At 56.2% G+C, this 15,976-nt stretch overlaps 5 protein-coding genes across 5 annotated transcripts; 3 read left to right on the top strand and 2 right to left on the bottom strand.

The window, feature by feature from the left end:
• Positions 1 to 311: 311 nt before the first annotated feature.
• On the bottom strand, positions 312 to 2,655 carry SPSK_07112 (uncharacterized protein; the record flags this gene model as incomplete). The annotated part of the gene is made up of 3 exons (XM_016733780.1): positions 312 to 2,060; positions 2,120 to 2,528; positions 2,600 to 2,655. 3 exons carry the CDS (start codon positions 2,653 to 2,655, stop codon positions 312 to 314), a joined length of 2,214 nt encoding a protein of 737 aa, XP_016591664.1.
• Positions 2,656 to 3,177: 522 nt separating this feature from the next.
• Positions 3,178 to 4,419, top strand: SPSK_07606 (salicylate hydroxylase; the record flags this gene model as incomplete). Its single annotated transcript, XM_016734265.1, has 1 exon — positions 3,178 to 4,419. One exon carries the CDS (start codon positions 3,178 to 3,180, stop codon positions 4,417 to 4,419), a length of 1,242 nt encoding a protein of 413 aa, XP_016591663.1.
• Positions 4,420 to 6,269: 1,850 nt separating this feature from the next.
• SPSK_07952 (uncharacterized protein) lies at positions 6,270 to 6,986 on the top strand (the record flags this gene model as incomplete). The annotated part of the gene is made up of 1 exon (XM_016734605.1): positions 6,270 to 6,986. The coding sequence occupies one exon, from the start codon at positions 6,270 to 6,272 to the stop codon at positions 6,984 to 6,986; it is 717 nt and encodes a 238-aa protein (XP_016591662.1).
• An 840-nt stretch (positions 6,987 to 7,826) lies between these two features.
• On the bottom strand, positions 7,827 to 9,893 carry SPSK_07191 (serine/threonineeeee-protein kinase; the record flags this gene model as incomplete). Its single annotated transcript, XM_016733857.1, has 1 exon — positions 7,827 to 9,893. One exon carries the CDS (start codon positions 9,891 to 9,893, stop codon positions 7,827 to 7,829), a length of 2,067 nt encoding a protein of 688 aa, XP_016591661.1.
• A 3,385-nt stretch (positions 9,894 to 13,278) lies between these two features.
• On the top strand, positions 13,279 to 14,724 carry SPSK_07495 (uncharacterized protein; the record flags this gene model as incomplete). The annotated part of the gene is made up of 1 exon (XM_016734157.1): positions 13,279 to 14,724. The coding sequence occupies one exon, from the start codon at positions 13,279 to 13,281 to the stop codon at positions 14,722 to 14,724; it is 1,446 nt and encodes a 481-aa protein (XP_016591660.1).
• Positions 14,725 to 15,976: the final 1,252 nt, after the last annotated feature.

Genomic DNA, 15,976 nt, shown 5'->3' with positions numbered 1-15,976 from the left:
AGGTCGATGTGTTGAAATGAGAAAGACGTGCACAACATTAGAAATCTAGCGTGTTAGTCGTGCGGGGAGTGGGGCCACTGCCTCCGATTCCGAGCAGCTGGCGCTCTTGAGTGGACGAAGCGCCGGAACGGAATCGCGGCAACTGCACCAAGCCTAGTCTACGCGCAACTCGAGCAAAACATGCTTTCGAGCAACCGTTGGTTTATTTGCCCATTTTATCTCATGCTTCTGAGTTTGGCAGAGAAGCACGCGGTGTAGCGTGAGAGCGGTCGTTGAACGGAATAAGTACAACAGCGGCCAAAGACATTCCATCAGACACCAGCCCCGGCCAGCCACGTGTCCCACTGGTTCCAGTCCACACTGACTGTCGAATCGATGTCCATGTCGACCAAGGGGTCAAGGTTGCCTATCTCGACATCACCAGTCGGCGCATTGCCTTCTGCTGCCGTCGTTCGGTCGTCGACCATGCTACTACTCTTGTCTGTCTGCACCGTCTGTTGTGCCTTTGATTCCCGTGCTTTAGCCAGCCTTGCCGCCGTTTCCCTCGACTTTCTCAGCTGCACGACATAGGCCGGCACGGTGGAGCCCATGGCCGCCACAGCTTCATGCTGAGCAAACGCTTTCAGACAGAGGTTGCCAACGGCGGCGTGAATGGGTCTGTTGCTCTGCCCCGACAGCATCTCCGGGTTGTTTGTGTACGTCTTCTCGACAAGATCCCAAGTCCTGGCTGCCTGCTCGATGCCAGGCTCGGCCCTCAAGGTGTCCAGCACGTGGATGATGGCGTGCCACTGCTGAAAAAAGGGCGCATGCCAGGCAAAGTTGCGCAGGTGAGGATTGGACTGGAGCATGTGCTGCTGGTCCAGAATGGCCAGACAGAGACGCCATACGACGGCGCGTTCTTCCTTGTTTTGTGCATCGCCCGCACCACCACGGCCTGTCCACCGTCGTGTATGGCGTGTCATGAAGCGCAGGATGTTGATGGCACAGCGGGCCATGAGGGTAGCCATGAGATGCAGCGGCTTGGACGGGTCGCAGTAGCGGAGGTAGCGCGTCTCGAGGCGGGCTTCAATGTCGGCAAAGTCGTTGTCGAGGGCGCTGGTGGTGTACAAACGCCAGGGGTTCGTACTTGGACCCGGCAGCTGCTGCCGGCGCAGGGCACTCAGCCGTGCGGCCGTGAACCGCGGCAGCTCGCACTTGACGGCGACAAATACGGCGTCCGTGGCAGACGGTGCCTCGCCCAACGGCGGGAGGGGGCTTCCCGCCATGGCCGGGCCGAGGGCAGCGTCATCGACATTGGCCGGCCACTGTGTCGCCAGAGCGGCCGTGGATCCTGCTGTCAGGGTACTGTCCACGTCCAAATCCTGGAACTTGGGCCGGCCACAGAGCTCGGCAGTGCGAAAGTCGTGCACCCGCAGCTGCCACCACAGCCGGCGGCGCATCTCAACATCAAAGGGCGGCAGGGGCGGCGACTCTCGCAAGCCATCACGATCCAGCCCCATGCCCTCAGCCAGGCGTATGGCCACGCCGGTCAGCGTCCACACGGCACGTGGCTCGTGCAGATCGCGCACGGCGAGGAGGTAGAGGAGGAGTGCCTGCAGGACAATGATATCGGTGGTGCCGAGCACATTGGCTCGCATGAGGGCCGTCTCAGTGGCAGCAAGGTAGCGGGGGAGCAGGACGGATCGTGGCTCGCCCAGTGTCTTGGAGCAGTCGTCCTCTCGCTGGGACATTACGGCCGCCGCGTAGACGGCAAAAAGGAGAGCCTCGAAAGCACGTGGAACCGTGGGCGTGTCTCGGAAGGCGTTCTCCATGGCATGCTTGACGGTGGGCACATGCAGTATCTTGGTCAGAGGGTCGACGTTCTCGCAGTAGACCTGCCACAGTCGACAAGATATATCGATAGGAGGATGCTCGGGGCGATACCCATGCGGTGACCGGCGATTTGCAAAAATGAATGATGGGCCGACGCCGATGTTGCCGGGCGTGCCCTTCAAGCGAACCTCCACTTCATCGTCACTGGAGCCATCATGGGTGATGTTTAGGTCGTCGTGGGGTTCAAACTAAATGAAAAGTCAGTTGGTGATCAAGAACGGCTGGACGGACACTGCTCGTTGCTGACCTCTTCAATGACTCGAGTCCACAACACACTGTTGTTGTCAGCAACGCGAGACAGAATTGTGAAGACAGAAACGACGACACACTTGTTGGCAAGCCTAAGACGGCCTGGGCTGGCTCCAGACGGTGTCGATTGTATCGACTGCGCTGGCTGTGTCGACTGTGCTGTGGGGAGTGGCTTCTTTTCAGACGGTTCGCTCTCAAGTTGTCGCGGAATATTGACGGGCAAAGACTCTGGATCGATGCCTCTCTCGCGAAACCAGGCTTCATACTCGCGCAGCTGTCCAGCGAGGGCCTGGATCTGGACGTTTGCTTTGTTTGGGCGTCTCCGCCGGTTGCGTGGCGGCAGAGGCAGAAAAGCACAGTCCAGGTCGAGTCGGACACATGCTTCACAGGGACGTTTCCGGTCACATCTACGTCGTGCGGTCAGTCAAGCTGTGAACAAGACGCGCGAAATGGGCAGTGGAATGGCCTTGTCTCTTACTTGACTTTCCGCTCAGAACATCGTGCACAAGCGTGATTTTGCCGAGCAGTCTCCATGGAAGCTGTTGTATGTGCCTTCGTTCTCACATATTGCGCTTTTCTCAAATGCATTGAGACGTTGTCGTCAACTCACTGTCGAGTGAGATGTCAGTGCTGAACGACGCCCGAGGGCAGCCTCTGATTGGCGGGTTTCGTCGGGCCCGACTAACGCCCGACACTAACACCAAAAGTGATCCATGCCAGCGCCTTAACCGCTATCTCGCAGGAGTTCTACTGGCATTTTACAGCGCTTACCAGTCGGGCGTGTGTGCCACCGAGGAGGCAACAACCGACAGAGACTGACGTGAGGCTCCGGTGAGGATATACTGTCGGGCGAGGCTGATGATGAAGGAAGAGACAATTCAATTTTCTAAAAAGGTCGAATAGGTATAAAAGGTCAAGCTGACCAGTCTGTCTCAAGACGACAATCCGTTCGGTCCTCATCTCTTCCTCAAGATCATCAGTCCTCTTACACAACTCGTCACCACATCACCACATCTCCACATCACCATATTCTCTTACACATTTCACATCCCTTCCATGCCTCCTCCACGGATTGCCATTGTCGGCGGCGGGCCGGCTGGACTTACTCTGGGCGTTCTCCTCCACCGACAAAACATCCCCTTCACCATCTTCGAGCTACGCAAGCAGCCCACCGAGGCCGACCTGGCCCGCCCATCGGGCATGCTCGATCTGCACCCCGGGTCCGGCCTGGATGCCATTGAGGCGTGTGGTCTGACGGCCGAGTTTGGTCCGCTGACGGGCGAGTGCAGCCAGCAGTTTCTGATTGCCAACCGGGCGGGCGAGGTGCTGATGGCGGCCGACGGCGGCGGCAAGCGGCCCGAAATTTCCCGCAACAACTTGTCAAAGCTGCTAGCGACGCATGTGCCGCCAGACAGCATTCGCTGGGGACATCGGCTGGCGGCGGCCCACAAGACGGCCTCTGGCACGACGGCCCTCGACTTTGGCGACAACGGCTCGCACACCTTTGACCTGGTGGTGGGCGCCGACGGCGCGTGGTCCAGGGTGCGGGCGCTGCTCAGCGCCACGCGGCCGCACTTTACCGGCATGCACTGCGTGACCGTGACCGTGACGCACCTGACATCCCGCTTCCCGCACCTGGCCGCGCTCGTCGGCTCCGGCTCGTACTGCGTCCTCGGCCGTCGCCACGCCGTCGTCTCCCAGCGCGGGCCCCTCGACTCGGCCCGATTGTACGTGTGGCTGACGGTCGCCGACGAGGCCTTTGCCACCACGCGAGGTCTGGCCGGCAAGCCAGCGCGCGCCGCCAAGCAGGTCCTGTTGGGAGACGAGGACCTCCTGGCCACATTCGGCCCGCGCGTCCAGGACCTCGTGGCCACCGCCTGCGACGAAGACGCGGCCACCGACAGGACGGACGGCACGCTGGATATCCGGCCCTTTTACACGCTGCCCCACGGCTGTTCGTGGCCGCCGCAGCCGGGCGTCACACTGGTCGGCGATGCCGCGCACCTGATGCTTCCCAACGGCGAGGGCGTCAACCAGGCCATGCTGGATGCGCTGCTGCTGTCCAAGGCGGTGGCCGAGGCGTATCGGGCATGTGGCGAGACGGGCGACTTCATCACAGCTCTGAGCCCACTCCTTCAGTCATTCGAAAAGGACATGCTGGCTCGCGCCGTCAAGGAAGGCGAGGAGACGGACCAACGCATTGGGCTCATGTTTGGCTCCGATGATGCTGCGTATGATTTTGTGGCAGCCATGAAGGGCATGATAGGGGGTGACGCGAAGGAGGGAACGGAGGAATAGGAGGAAGAGCAATGGAAGGAGACATGAAGACAATCTTGGCGTGTTGGAATAGATGAGCTTTGTTTCTTCAGATAGATGGTTATTTTTATTTATTGTTGATTTATGACAAGGCATAAATAAGGGTGTAAGACTTAAATATGTAACTTTTTTTTTAAAACAAAATAAAAACGTTACTGAACGCTGTAATTTTAAAATAATTTCCACGTAACCAATGTATCAAGCTCAAATAGCCTCAACTAGTAAACAATCTACATGAACCGTACAAAACTGCGCGTCATGTCAGTTGGTAAGTTGGTATTGTGTCAAATTCCGTTGGTACAGAATACTTCCATGTTAGATGCCACTTGGAAGCCCAGACCAGATAAAATAAGAATAAGAATATGGATAAGCATCTGACAGTTCCAAGCACTAAAAGTCCGCTAAATGCACGTGTCGGAGGAGTGGCAACAAATGTGCATCGAAGTAGCTTTTTTGTTTCTGACGTATCCATGGAAAGTATCTCGTGTTGTCCGGTCCTTTGCTCGTTTAAGTGTGGTGTCCGTTCCGTCTTCTTTCCAACTCGCTTCTGTTCGTTCAATTATTCAGTTAATATTCTTCGTTCCAGCCTTCCCCTGCGCCGCCAACATGGAAACAATATTTTGAGACAACCAGACAACCAAACAAACTCCTCAAAAAGAAAACCAGACTTCCCCCAAGCCGCTGTTGCATTTGCGCCCGTTTGAGCAAATTAAAGACCACACCACTAGACGCGCCGCCCTTCGGTCCCAGCCTTTTCTTGGCCTTTTCCTACGTCCGCCGTCTTGGCATTGGACATCGAACGCAAATTCCCCTCCCAATTCCCCAAATCTCCATGCAAACTCCATGCACTCCGATGCAGGTCTACCTTTTGCCAAGCCCATTAATGGCAAGGCCCAGCACAACATAACAAACCCACCAAACCCACGGACCCTTCAATGGACCAGACGGGTGTAAGAGTAGGGCTTTGGGAGAGCTTCCGTGGGGCAGCAACAGCGCCAACGTTTCTGCAAAAGGAAACATCGACAAAAAAAACATGCTCACTCTGCCGGCCGCCATTAAGCTTCTTTTAGCTTTTGTTTCCTTGGTGTGATTGTGTGCTTTTGGTTTCGTTTTGTTTGTCTATTTAGTCACTCCTTCACCGAGCATGTCACTTGTCACTCTTGTCACTTTTGTTAGTACCTTTCGACGCCTCGACCCCACGGTCTACTCATCGTCTCCTTGTCCTTAATTGCCGTCCAGTCCATCAAAAGTCCAGGTCGATGTCCATATCAGTCTGACCCGTTTTGCATTAGTGTACGTTTTACGCCATGCTCTGTCATTGTGCTCCGTACGCACTACTTCGTCCTACATCGCTGGCCGGCCAAGGCTGCATGTGAAGCATTGGGTCCTCGGCGGCACAGAGAACGAGGCAATATCAACTGTGGCAGACCAACAGCATCTGCTACCCTGCACGTCCTCGTAGACCCAAATATTACTCTTCTGTGCTAGTCATTCGTTTCTTTTACGTATTTTTCCCTCGCTGCCGCGGAATGGATCGTTAACCCACACAAGCTATTCTGGTCGTCGGAGAGCTTGTCCTTGCATCTTCTCGCCGATGGCAGCTCAGCTGTCCGACCGTCTTGGCGAACAGTTGGGTATATAAACCATCAGCAAGCACATGCACCTCCTGCCGTCTTTTTGTGTCTTGCTCCTTTTGTCTTGTCAGACATAAAGATTCCATTGTCCAGTCACGTCTCACACCTCTCCAGCCTTCTCCATCGCCTCACCCATCTCATCCCCTCTCCATCTCTTGATTTCTCCACCCACCTACCTCTTAAGATCCACCACTCACCATGCTGGCCTCCATCGCCACTCTCGTCGCCGCTGCCGGCGTGGCCTCTGCCCACTTCCAGATCGAGTATCCCACCTGGCGTGCCGACTCGCTCAACAACGACAGCTACTCGCAGTATGACTTCCCTTGCGCCGGTGTGCCCCAGGGCGTCGCCGGCGACAACCGCACCGACTGGCCCACCACCGGCGGCTCTCTGTCACTCGACCTCCACCACCCCTGGACCTACGTCTTTGTCAACCTCGGCCTCGGCGACAACGTCACCAACTTCAACTACTCGCTGACCCCCAGCTTCTGGAACGAGACCGGCAAGGGCGTCCTGTGCATCCCGCACCTGGACCTGCCGGCCGGCCTGGCGCCGACCGACGGCCAGCGCGCCACCATCCAGGTCGTGACACTGGGCGAGAGCGGCAGCGCGCTGTACAACTGCGCCGACATTACCTTCCGGAACAGCTCGGTGGCCGACTTTGGCGGGGCCAACTGCACGACGGACGCGGGCGTGAGCTACACGCTCATTGGCGACCAGGCCAACGGAACGTCGTCGTCCGGTGGTAGCGGCAGCGGCAGCGGCAGCGGAACGGCCACCTCGTCCGGCAGCGCGGGCAGCGCCAGCACGACGACCACGGGCAAGAACGCAGGGGCGGCCAGCGGCGTCAACAAGGCCGTGCTGACCTCGGTTGTGGCCCTGGCTGTGGCCTTTATGTACGGCATGAGTGCATGAGACAAACGATGCTACGAAGAGGAGCACTGATCGAAGTGTAATCCCTTGGTGACGAAATGAGCAAATCCAACTGTAATGTGTAGATGGTATCAAAAAAAAGTATGAACTGTATTATGCTGGCTTGATTGGAACCGCCGTTGCTCGGATTTATTGCTTGCGCTCTGCGCTGTCGTGATGCCCATGTTGTCTATGTTTTTTTTTTTGCTATGCTGTTGTATGTATGATGGACATTAATATCAAGGGTGGATAATAACCTCGAAGAGCAGAGTTGAATGATGTGAAAGCCGTGAGTCAATGCCACTTGTCAATGACTGGATGATACGTAAATGCAAAAGTGTGCAGATCAAATAACTTTTGAGGTCAAGTCTCCTCTTCGTTCAGCATGCATATATGCGCCGTTCCCAATAGAAAGCAAAGACAAAAGGTAAGAACAACAGCCATGATAGAGGGAAATGCAGGACTCAACAGTGAAGTGGAGTGCAACGGGAACAACACCCAGAATGACACAGTGATAAATAAATCAGGGAAACAATCAAACAATATAGCAAAGACAAACAAACGGTCGCAAGGGACCAGTGACGTATCGAAAGACCGTCAACCATAAAAGACGTAAAAGTAAACAGAAAAGGGGTATGAGAAGACAGAAAATACAAAAGGGACAAAACGAACAGAAAATACAGGAATGCCGACACGGAACAAAATATAAGCCGTAGGATGCCTCCCCAGGAAGAAGGATGGAAAAGAAGAAGAAAAAGAGATATAAAACGAAATCAAAAGCAAACAAATCCCGTAAATGTCGTGCCAACAAATAAATCCCACCAAATGAACAATTCGTACTCGTCACGCCGCCACCTTCATCAGCTCGCTCACCACCCGCTTCATCGTGATTCGCTGGTTCGGGTTCGGCGCCAGCATCTCGTACGTCAGCCGCTCAATCGTCTCGCTGCGGTCCAGCTTGTCCTTGGCCTCCCGGATCTCCGACAGCCACATGTTCATCTGCATCGCCGCCGACGGCGTTCCCGTCGCGTTGCTGCTGCCGCCGCCATTTGTTGTCGACAGCGCCGTCGTCTTGTTGACATCGGCAATCTGCCAGTACAGAGGCTTCGGCCGGTTGCGCCCGCCGCGCGTGTCGGGGAACCCAATCTTGCGCAGCACATACAGCATCGTGATGCCCAGCGCCCACACGTCGCTGGGCGGGCCGCGCAGCTTGCGCCCGATGAACTCGGGGGGCACGTAGTAGGGCGTGCCGCCGGCTGAGGGTGGGCTGTTGATGTCTGTGGAGAGCCCAAAGTCGCACAGCACGGCGCCCCGCTCGGGCGAGTACAAAATGTTGGCGGGCTTGACGTCGTTGTGCACGAGGTTGCGCCCATGGATGTAGTGCAGCGCCCCGGAAATGTCCCGCAGGATCCGCAGCGCGTCCCGCCGGTCGCCCGTGAAGTAGTCCGAGTTGGACGCGCGCCAGGCGCCCTTCTTGCTCAGGTCCTTGGCGTCGACGTGCTCCATGTACAGCGACAGGTACCGCGCGTCGCCGCCGTACAGCCGCACGATGCTCTCGTGCCGCAGGTACTCGTGCGACTGGTACTCGCGCAGCCACGTATCGGCCTGCCGCACCACCACACGCTCCATCTCCTGCGGGCGCAGCTGCTGCGCGGCCAGCGCGGCAGCCGCAGCCGCCGCCGCCGTATTGGTGACCGGCGAGGACGGTAGAGGCGCGGGCCGCGTCTTGATGACTTTGACTGTGATGACACTGCCGGGCGGTACTTCGGGGTGCTCCATGGTGCCCGTAAAGACGGTCGAGAGGGAGGTCGACGCGATCGGGTCGCGCTTCGTCAGTTTGTACGAGTCGATGTCGCAGCTGCCGGGGACCACAACTGTGTCCTGGCGCTCCATGTCCAACAGAGCGTGCGAGTCGGTGAGCTGCTGCCCGACCTCGTTGCCCTTGGCGGACGTGGGCAGAGGGAAGACAAGCGGGTCAGCCGTGGGTCGCAGGAACATAATGACGGCCTCCTTGTTAACCTCATCGATACCGCCAACGGGAGGCGCCATGTCCGCACCCTCAATGGTCTTCTGCCGCCGTGTGTCGGGCCGGCCGACATCGTCGTCCTCATCGGCAACAAACGAGCGCTTGCCTGATGATGCGGGGGTGTCATTCTGTAATGGTGGTGGTGGGAGTGCCTTGAACAGTGTGCGGCGGCGCTCTAGTATCCGAAAGTCCAGAACCTCAGTATGGCCCATCTTGATGCGCCAAGTGCCTGGTGACAGGGCCTTGATCGTGCCCGGGTTGATGTTATACTCGATGCCCTGAATGAAGCCCTGGCTCCCGGGCGGCATCACCATCATAGGGGTGGTGGTAGTGTTGGCGTTTGTGGGCGTGCCGGGTGTGCTTGGTGTGCCATCGGAGCTCGCGGGCGGGGAGATGGCGGGGTAGATCCGCGACAGGTTGATCGGCACGTCGCATCTGTTGAGCAGAATCTGGTTGTCGCTCGAAGGGTCGTAGTACAGCTCGCACCAGAGGGTTGGCATCGGCGTGCCGTCGCTGTGGCGCTCACTCAGCACGGTGAACTTGATGTCCTTGGATGTTTGTGTGACGGCCAGTACCGTTTCTGGCGGCTGGTCCGCGGCGCCAGCCGAGGCTACCTCGGTGCGCAGGGCCACCCACTCGCAGTTGTCGCTGCTGCCGGGGCTGACGGAGCGGCTGCGCAATGGGCGAACCAGCAGCCGGATGTCCTTGTCCGAGGGCACGACGAGCTCGTCCAGGTGGACGTTGCCGGCGCTGCCCGACGCCGCAAAGCTCTCCTGGACGCGCATGTCGAGCAGGCGTGAAGCATACTCGGACGACGGGAATGGTTCGGTCTTTTCCTCCGTGTCCAACGCGGAGGATGACGACTGCGTCACCGCTTCACCCATGGCGGCAGCGCACGGCGGCAAAGCCACGGTCAGGGATGGAGGCGGAACGCGGCCAGCCAGGAGCGGCGGCGAGGATGGCGGGGAAGTGGTCAAGGTGTGTTATGCCAGACAGCGGGGAGAATGAGACGGCGAGGCAACTCTAGAGTAGGAGGGGAAGCAGGGAGGGCAAGAGAAGAGAAGAGAAAGATAGAAAAATCAGAGCACAGAAGACAGCACAGACACAGGCGGCCACCAGATATATATGGTCAACCCAGCCACGTAAGCCGCACAGAAGCAGAGGCGGAAACACGCAAAAAAGAGTCAAACGGGGGCTCGGGCACCAGTCGTCAAGCGGGGGGGGGGGGGGGCAGTCGGCCGATATATATATCCATATATCTACATACACGCTCGTGGCCGGTCCGGGCGGAGGAGGTGTGGGGTCGGACGGCAGGGACTTGCGATTGGGTGAGCGCGGTGCCGCCAGGTCCGAAACGAGAATAGCGGCAGGGTGACGGGCGCCGTGGGTTGCAGAAAAGGAGCTGCGTCGAGGTGCCGGGACAGTCGTCGTCGTCGTCAACCGGAAAGTTTGTGGTTGAGGTTGAAGGAGGAAAGGTTTCCTGAAATGCAAGGAAGGAAAGTGGCAGGGCCGGCGGTTGATATTTCGGACAGCTGTGGGTCCTTTTCGCTCTTTCCTTTCTAATAATAATAGCAGAGGGAAGGGGGGCAGCAATGACACGGACGGCTAGTGTGCTCGACTGAAGTCGACTCGTCTGGAGCCAGAGAGGGTCGTTCCTGCCGTTTTATGAAGTTCCTCGATGTCGACAGCGACGCCTAAGTATCGGCTCGATTTCGTTCTTTCCTATTTCTCTTTGTCGTGCGCGCGTTGTGGTCGCCTGCAGTGTCCGCCTGGTGCAACTGTTTCTGTCCTGGGAAGGCACGACCGGCCAGCAGACGGGGCCTGTTCTGGAGTTGCTCGGGCGCTGGAAGGCGGCAAACAGTCTGCAAAACCGACACAAATAGGGCAGGACCGCTACAACGAGCAGTTGCAGCCCGTCACGCGGAAAGCAGCACAAGGGCAAACAGAAACAATACGAAGGCAACAAATGATGGAAACGAGGCAGTAAGGCGAAATAGAGGCCAAAAATAAAATGACAAGCGTCGAAAGAGGCCGTAACGGAAGAGAGCGGCGTGAGGTGAGAAGAGACCCGGTGATGTTGTCACGAACCAACACCCAAGGCAATAAAAAATGAACAACAAGGAGAATCAGATACTTAAAAAAGAATGTGACAAGAGAGTCATATAGGACAACACCAAAAATAAGATTCAAAAAATTGGAGTTTCCAAAAATTGGGGAAGGAGGGCCAGGGGCCGCTTCTCAGCTTCAAGGTGACCACAGAAGGCCACAGAGAGGGATGGAACACAACGGACGGCAAGAGAAAAAACAGAGAGCAGGACAGCCAGCAGGACGGACCACAGGACGGATAACAGGACACCAATACAGGCCACGCAACAGAGCAAAGAAAGACAGCAGAGAACGAGGAAGACGACCTCGAAACTCGCCGAGTCGAGTCACAGCCAAGAAACGGCGGAACCACACAGAAAGCGCTCAACGAGGCAGAAAATATCACGAAAGTAAGAAGACGGAAAAAAGGAGGTTAGAAATAAGGACGAGAGAAACAAGACGCAAAAGGGCGGCAGCTGCCTAGAGGCCGCCATGGCAAGCGGCGCATGCGGGAAGACACGAGCCACACCCACCAGACAACCGCGCCACAGAAGCCGCCGTGTATGTCGGAGGCTGCACGGTGTAACTGACGGTGTATGTTATAAGTGGTGCGAATTGCTCGCACAAATGGCCCCCAATCTCAGCCCTGCACAGTCTGTGACTTCACAGACACGGCGTGGAGGCTGAGGAAACCCTGCGCCCATTGGCCTCTGGTCACGTCGACTTTGCATGTGGACTACCGGCCAGGTTGCCTTCCTGTGAGGCATACATGCATTCTGAGGCAGAAATAAGTTGTGACATGTGGAAGGGGTGATGTTAGACGTAGGCGATGGAGGTACAACGCGATAAGGCTGTCTTGTGTGAGCCTCTCTGTACACAGTGTATTACAGTGTATACTGACTTTTTGCGCACTAACTACTGTGTACAACTGTACAAAGGATGTTTCTCTCCGCTGACGGCTCTCCTCTTCAGCCATCGGATATCTCGCTACACCCCCAGACCCCTTGCCCCAAGGCGCCTCCTCCTCCCACACCTGCATGCTGTGCCCGACGAGAGTTTGTCCCCCTGCTTCACACTCTCTCAGATGCCCCACTCCTACCTCACGAAAACAGGCAGAGGCAGGGAGAAAACGGGACTGGGGGGTTTCAGCCATGCTCCCATTGGCTGCGAGATATTCCTACGCTTTATTCCAGGCACACCATTGGCTAGCAGGGGTCACTAGCGCCATGCATAGAAAGGCGCAGCTGCATTTCAACGTACATGCAGACCCACTTATATATGACCGAAAGAGATGTTTTATTGGTTGCAGGGCTCGGATGACCTTGTTCTAGCGCCACTTTGTCTCATTCCGTTTTTGGTGCCAAACGATCCATTTTGCACAACAATCCTTCGTTCCACCTTTGTTGGGTGTTGACCGCATCGCCCACTTTTCCCGCCCTTTTTCAACCCTACGGCCTGTGTTTCCTCACTTCCCGCCCAATTTTGCCTCTTTGCCTCTTTGTTGTCACCAATGCGCCTGCGATGGTGAAAGACGACGCCCACTCCCGCTGAACAGTCTTTGTTGCCTTCTGTTTTGTCCCCATTTCGCCCATCTCGCTACTGCATCTCGCAACTCTCCTTCTTCCTCATCATCACCGTCCCCTCTCGTCCCCTCCTCTCTTTGAGCCAGAGTCCAATTCCCTCCTCAGAGCCCCCAAAATCGCATCCAAAGCCATAGAAACTGTAGATTCCGCCCACAATTTCCGCCTCTTTCTCGACAGCCACCGTTTTGCACGCCTTTCAGCTTCTCTGACCATCTAGCCACAACCAAAAACACCGCCAAAATGTATCACGCCGCTGGTATACCTCTGCAGTAGATGCCCTGCTCTGCTTGCAACGACTGTCACCATCGTTGTTCATGAACAACGCGCTCTGGACCTGGCTCATCTCTCATTCCATCTCTCGTCCCCTTCTCGCTCATCCGCTCCGTCTCTCACGATTCTCTTGACTCCCACGATCATCGAACTTCTCCCTTCCGACGACTGATTCGATCTGTCCCTCTTCGACTCAACCCTCCCCCCTCCAATCTCCGAAATCACAGTACCATCAACTTTCGTCGACACGGTCTCCCCCGTGTCGTCCATCACCAAACTCTTGTCGATAAATACCCACCTCGTACCCTCGTTCGACACCGCTCAACCCATCATGGAAGATCCTGATATAGCCTGGCCTGCGTGGAAGTTTGGCATGAAGCGAGACGCGCTCTTCACGACCCTCCACAAGCAGTACAACACCTTCCAGTCCACCATCCAAGATCCCGATGCCTTTCACCACGACGTCTTTGAGATTGCCAACGAGGCTACGACTACCGGTGAATTTCACAATCTGCTCGCCGTCCGCCGTGATCAACGCCTTCGCGAGCTGAACGAGTCGCTCGAATCGGCCTCGTTCGAAATCATCGCCAACCCGGATCTCGTCGGCACAACACAATGGGAACAAGCCTTGCAGCTGTTTCGGACGCGGTCGCTTGACTCGCTCGTTCGCTACTTTGCCTCCTACCTCCCCAGCAGCCACCCTTGGCACAAGGCCTCGCCCTCGTCCTCGGGTCAGAACACTGAAATTGAAGCCAAGAGTCAGCCGCCCGTTGCAGCTGTGAAGCCCTTCTTCGACGATGCCAGCTTCACCCAAGAGCCGATGGCAATGACCCATTCCCTCTCCCACACCTCTCTTCACCACGACCTCCCTCCCTCGCCTCGCTCCCTGACGACATACTCTGACGACATGGAGACGTCGTCCCACCAGCTGTACTGTCTCAACACTCTCACTCCCGCCCGCACACTGTCCTTCGACTCCAATGAAGGCGATCGCCCCCATGACATTGAGGACGGCGATGCTGCCCCCAACGTCGACAACGACGACGACGATGACGAGGAGTGTCCCTCCCAGTTCGACGACGACACCTCTCAGTCCTCTGGCCCCGACACACCCGTGTCCATGTCGGATGCAGAGCCTGACGTCGCTGAAGAGGAGTCTCCCCACCACAGCCCTGCTGAGGCCTATGCCACTACCATGCAGGAGTTAGTGGATACCACCACCCCCGAGTCCAAGACCCCTCCCACCCCCGTCACGAACCAAAACCAGAACCAGAATCAACCCCAACTTGAAGCCATTGCCAATGCCGCCACGCCAACGACAACCGCTCACACCACCGATGCCACCATCGGAAGCGGCAAATCACACTCATCGTCGCCGTACCGTCGCCCGCTGCAGCCGGGCCTCGCTGTCAACGATTCTTGCTCCGCCTCGCCTCTGCCTGTTATGTTCCGGGACCGTCACCGTAGCGTCTCACCCTCTGCGCGGCCGTGGCCTGTGGCACATGTTGATGCCGGCCGCCACCACCCTGCCGCGCCGAGCGGCATCATTGCTACTTGTGGCCGCGCCTCTGACCGCTCATCCCGGCAAGGCCGCATCCACCGCCTCGACGCCATCGCCTCCTCCTCTACCAACACCAGACGTGCCAGCAGCTGCGGACGGCGCAGGCCAGGGCTCGGCGTCGAGAAGACTGCCTTGCCCAGACCCATGCGGACCCGGTTCCGGGGTCGCAGGGAAGCTGCCGCGTCCGCCGCTGTCGATGAACGAGAAAGACAATAGGATTACGCACAGCCCACAAGAATCACACATCACATTACCAATCCACCACTACCTCCAAAGGATGTTTCATCTTTGTTTGTTTCATCCTTCCACTCGTCTCTCTTTCTTGTGTGTACGATATTGTCTTTGCTTATCTGGCATCTCTATCTGCATTGCACAGCGTGGAGCGTGGTATTCTTTTTGCTTTTCATTTCTCGGCTTGGCTTTCCCGAGGTATGGTTTGCTTGTTTTCTGTTCTCTTCATTCCATCGGCGTCTTCAAACCAGCAAGGCGTCATCATGGTAAAAGGGTCATTGCAAAGCATTCTCTGGCAAGGCACACATTCACACATGTCCTCGGCACGGGCATCATCATCTGGCTATACTGGCATCACTGGCGTCTTCATGATACCCTCATCTTTGTCAAACAACGGCGTCCTCTCACAATCATTCTTTGTAACCCACCTTGGCAGATCAGGAATCGGAAAGAACTCGCTTTGTCTTTGCTGACCCTTGGTTGGTTTCCTCTAACCGGCGTGTTCTATCTGGCAAGCGCGATTCTTTCTCTCTACCCGCTTCCTTTCAAAACTATCACGACAACCTCCTATACATCTCTCTCACGATCATGATTATCTTTTGTGTTTTTCATCTCGTTTTTTTATTGCGTTGCATGGAACCGGGAACTGGGAAAGAGACGGATTAAAAGCAGAAACAGGCTGTGTCGGGACGAGAACGAGTCAAGTGGACTGGTACAAGAAGATTTGACGGGGAAGAGGCAATTCTGCAGTGTCCCCCCGCTGTAGAGTGCCATTCTTGTGTCACGCTTCTTGTAAGATCCCTTGTCTTGCTGTCCTCGCACGTCCGTTCTGTATCTCTTGGGGGTTTCTTGCTATTTTTTGCGCCTGCATTTTTTGTTCTCATTTTGCTCGATATACCCCCCTACGACTGATTACCATTAAACTTACCTTTTGTTCTGTGTACATTAAAACATCTCCTCCCATCAAGACTCAGGGGATCCTATTTTTTTTCAGACAAAGAGCTGGCCGGCATCTTTCCTGTTTTGCCACAGCTTCGTGTACTACTTACAAACCTCAATTTCGGCCATTACCGAAATAGGCCTACAGATCAAAATAAGTCCTATTTATCTTTCTTACTCTTTGATTTGCATTTACCGTGCTTTGTTGCCTTTCGACGTACATTGCGATACTTAAGACAAGCTGGTAACAACCATGGCTGCGACGCTGAACTGGCCTGATTTTACTGACCTAATTTGA

The sequence above is a fragment of the Sporothrix schenckii genome (assembly GCF_000961545.1).
Source record: "Sporothrix schenckii 1099-18 chromosome Unknown Cont41, whole genome shotgun sequence".
Taxonomy (NCBI): domain Eukaryota; kingdom Fungi; phylum Ascomycota; class Sordariomycetes; order Ophiostomatales; family Ophiostomataceae; genus Sporothrix; species Sporothrix schenckii.
This window is presented reverse-complemented; position numbering and strand designations above follow the sequence as displayed.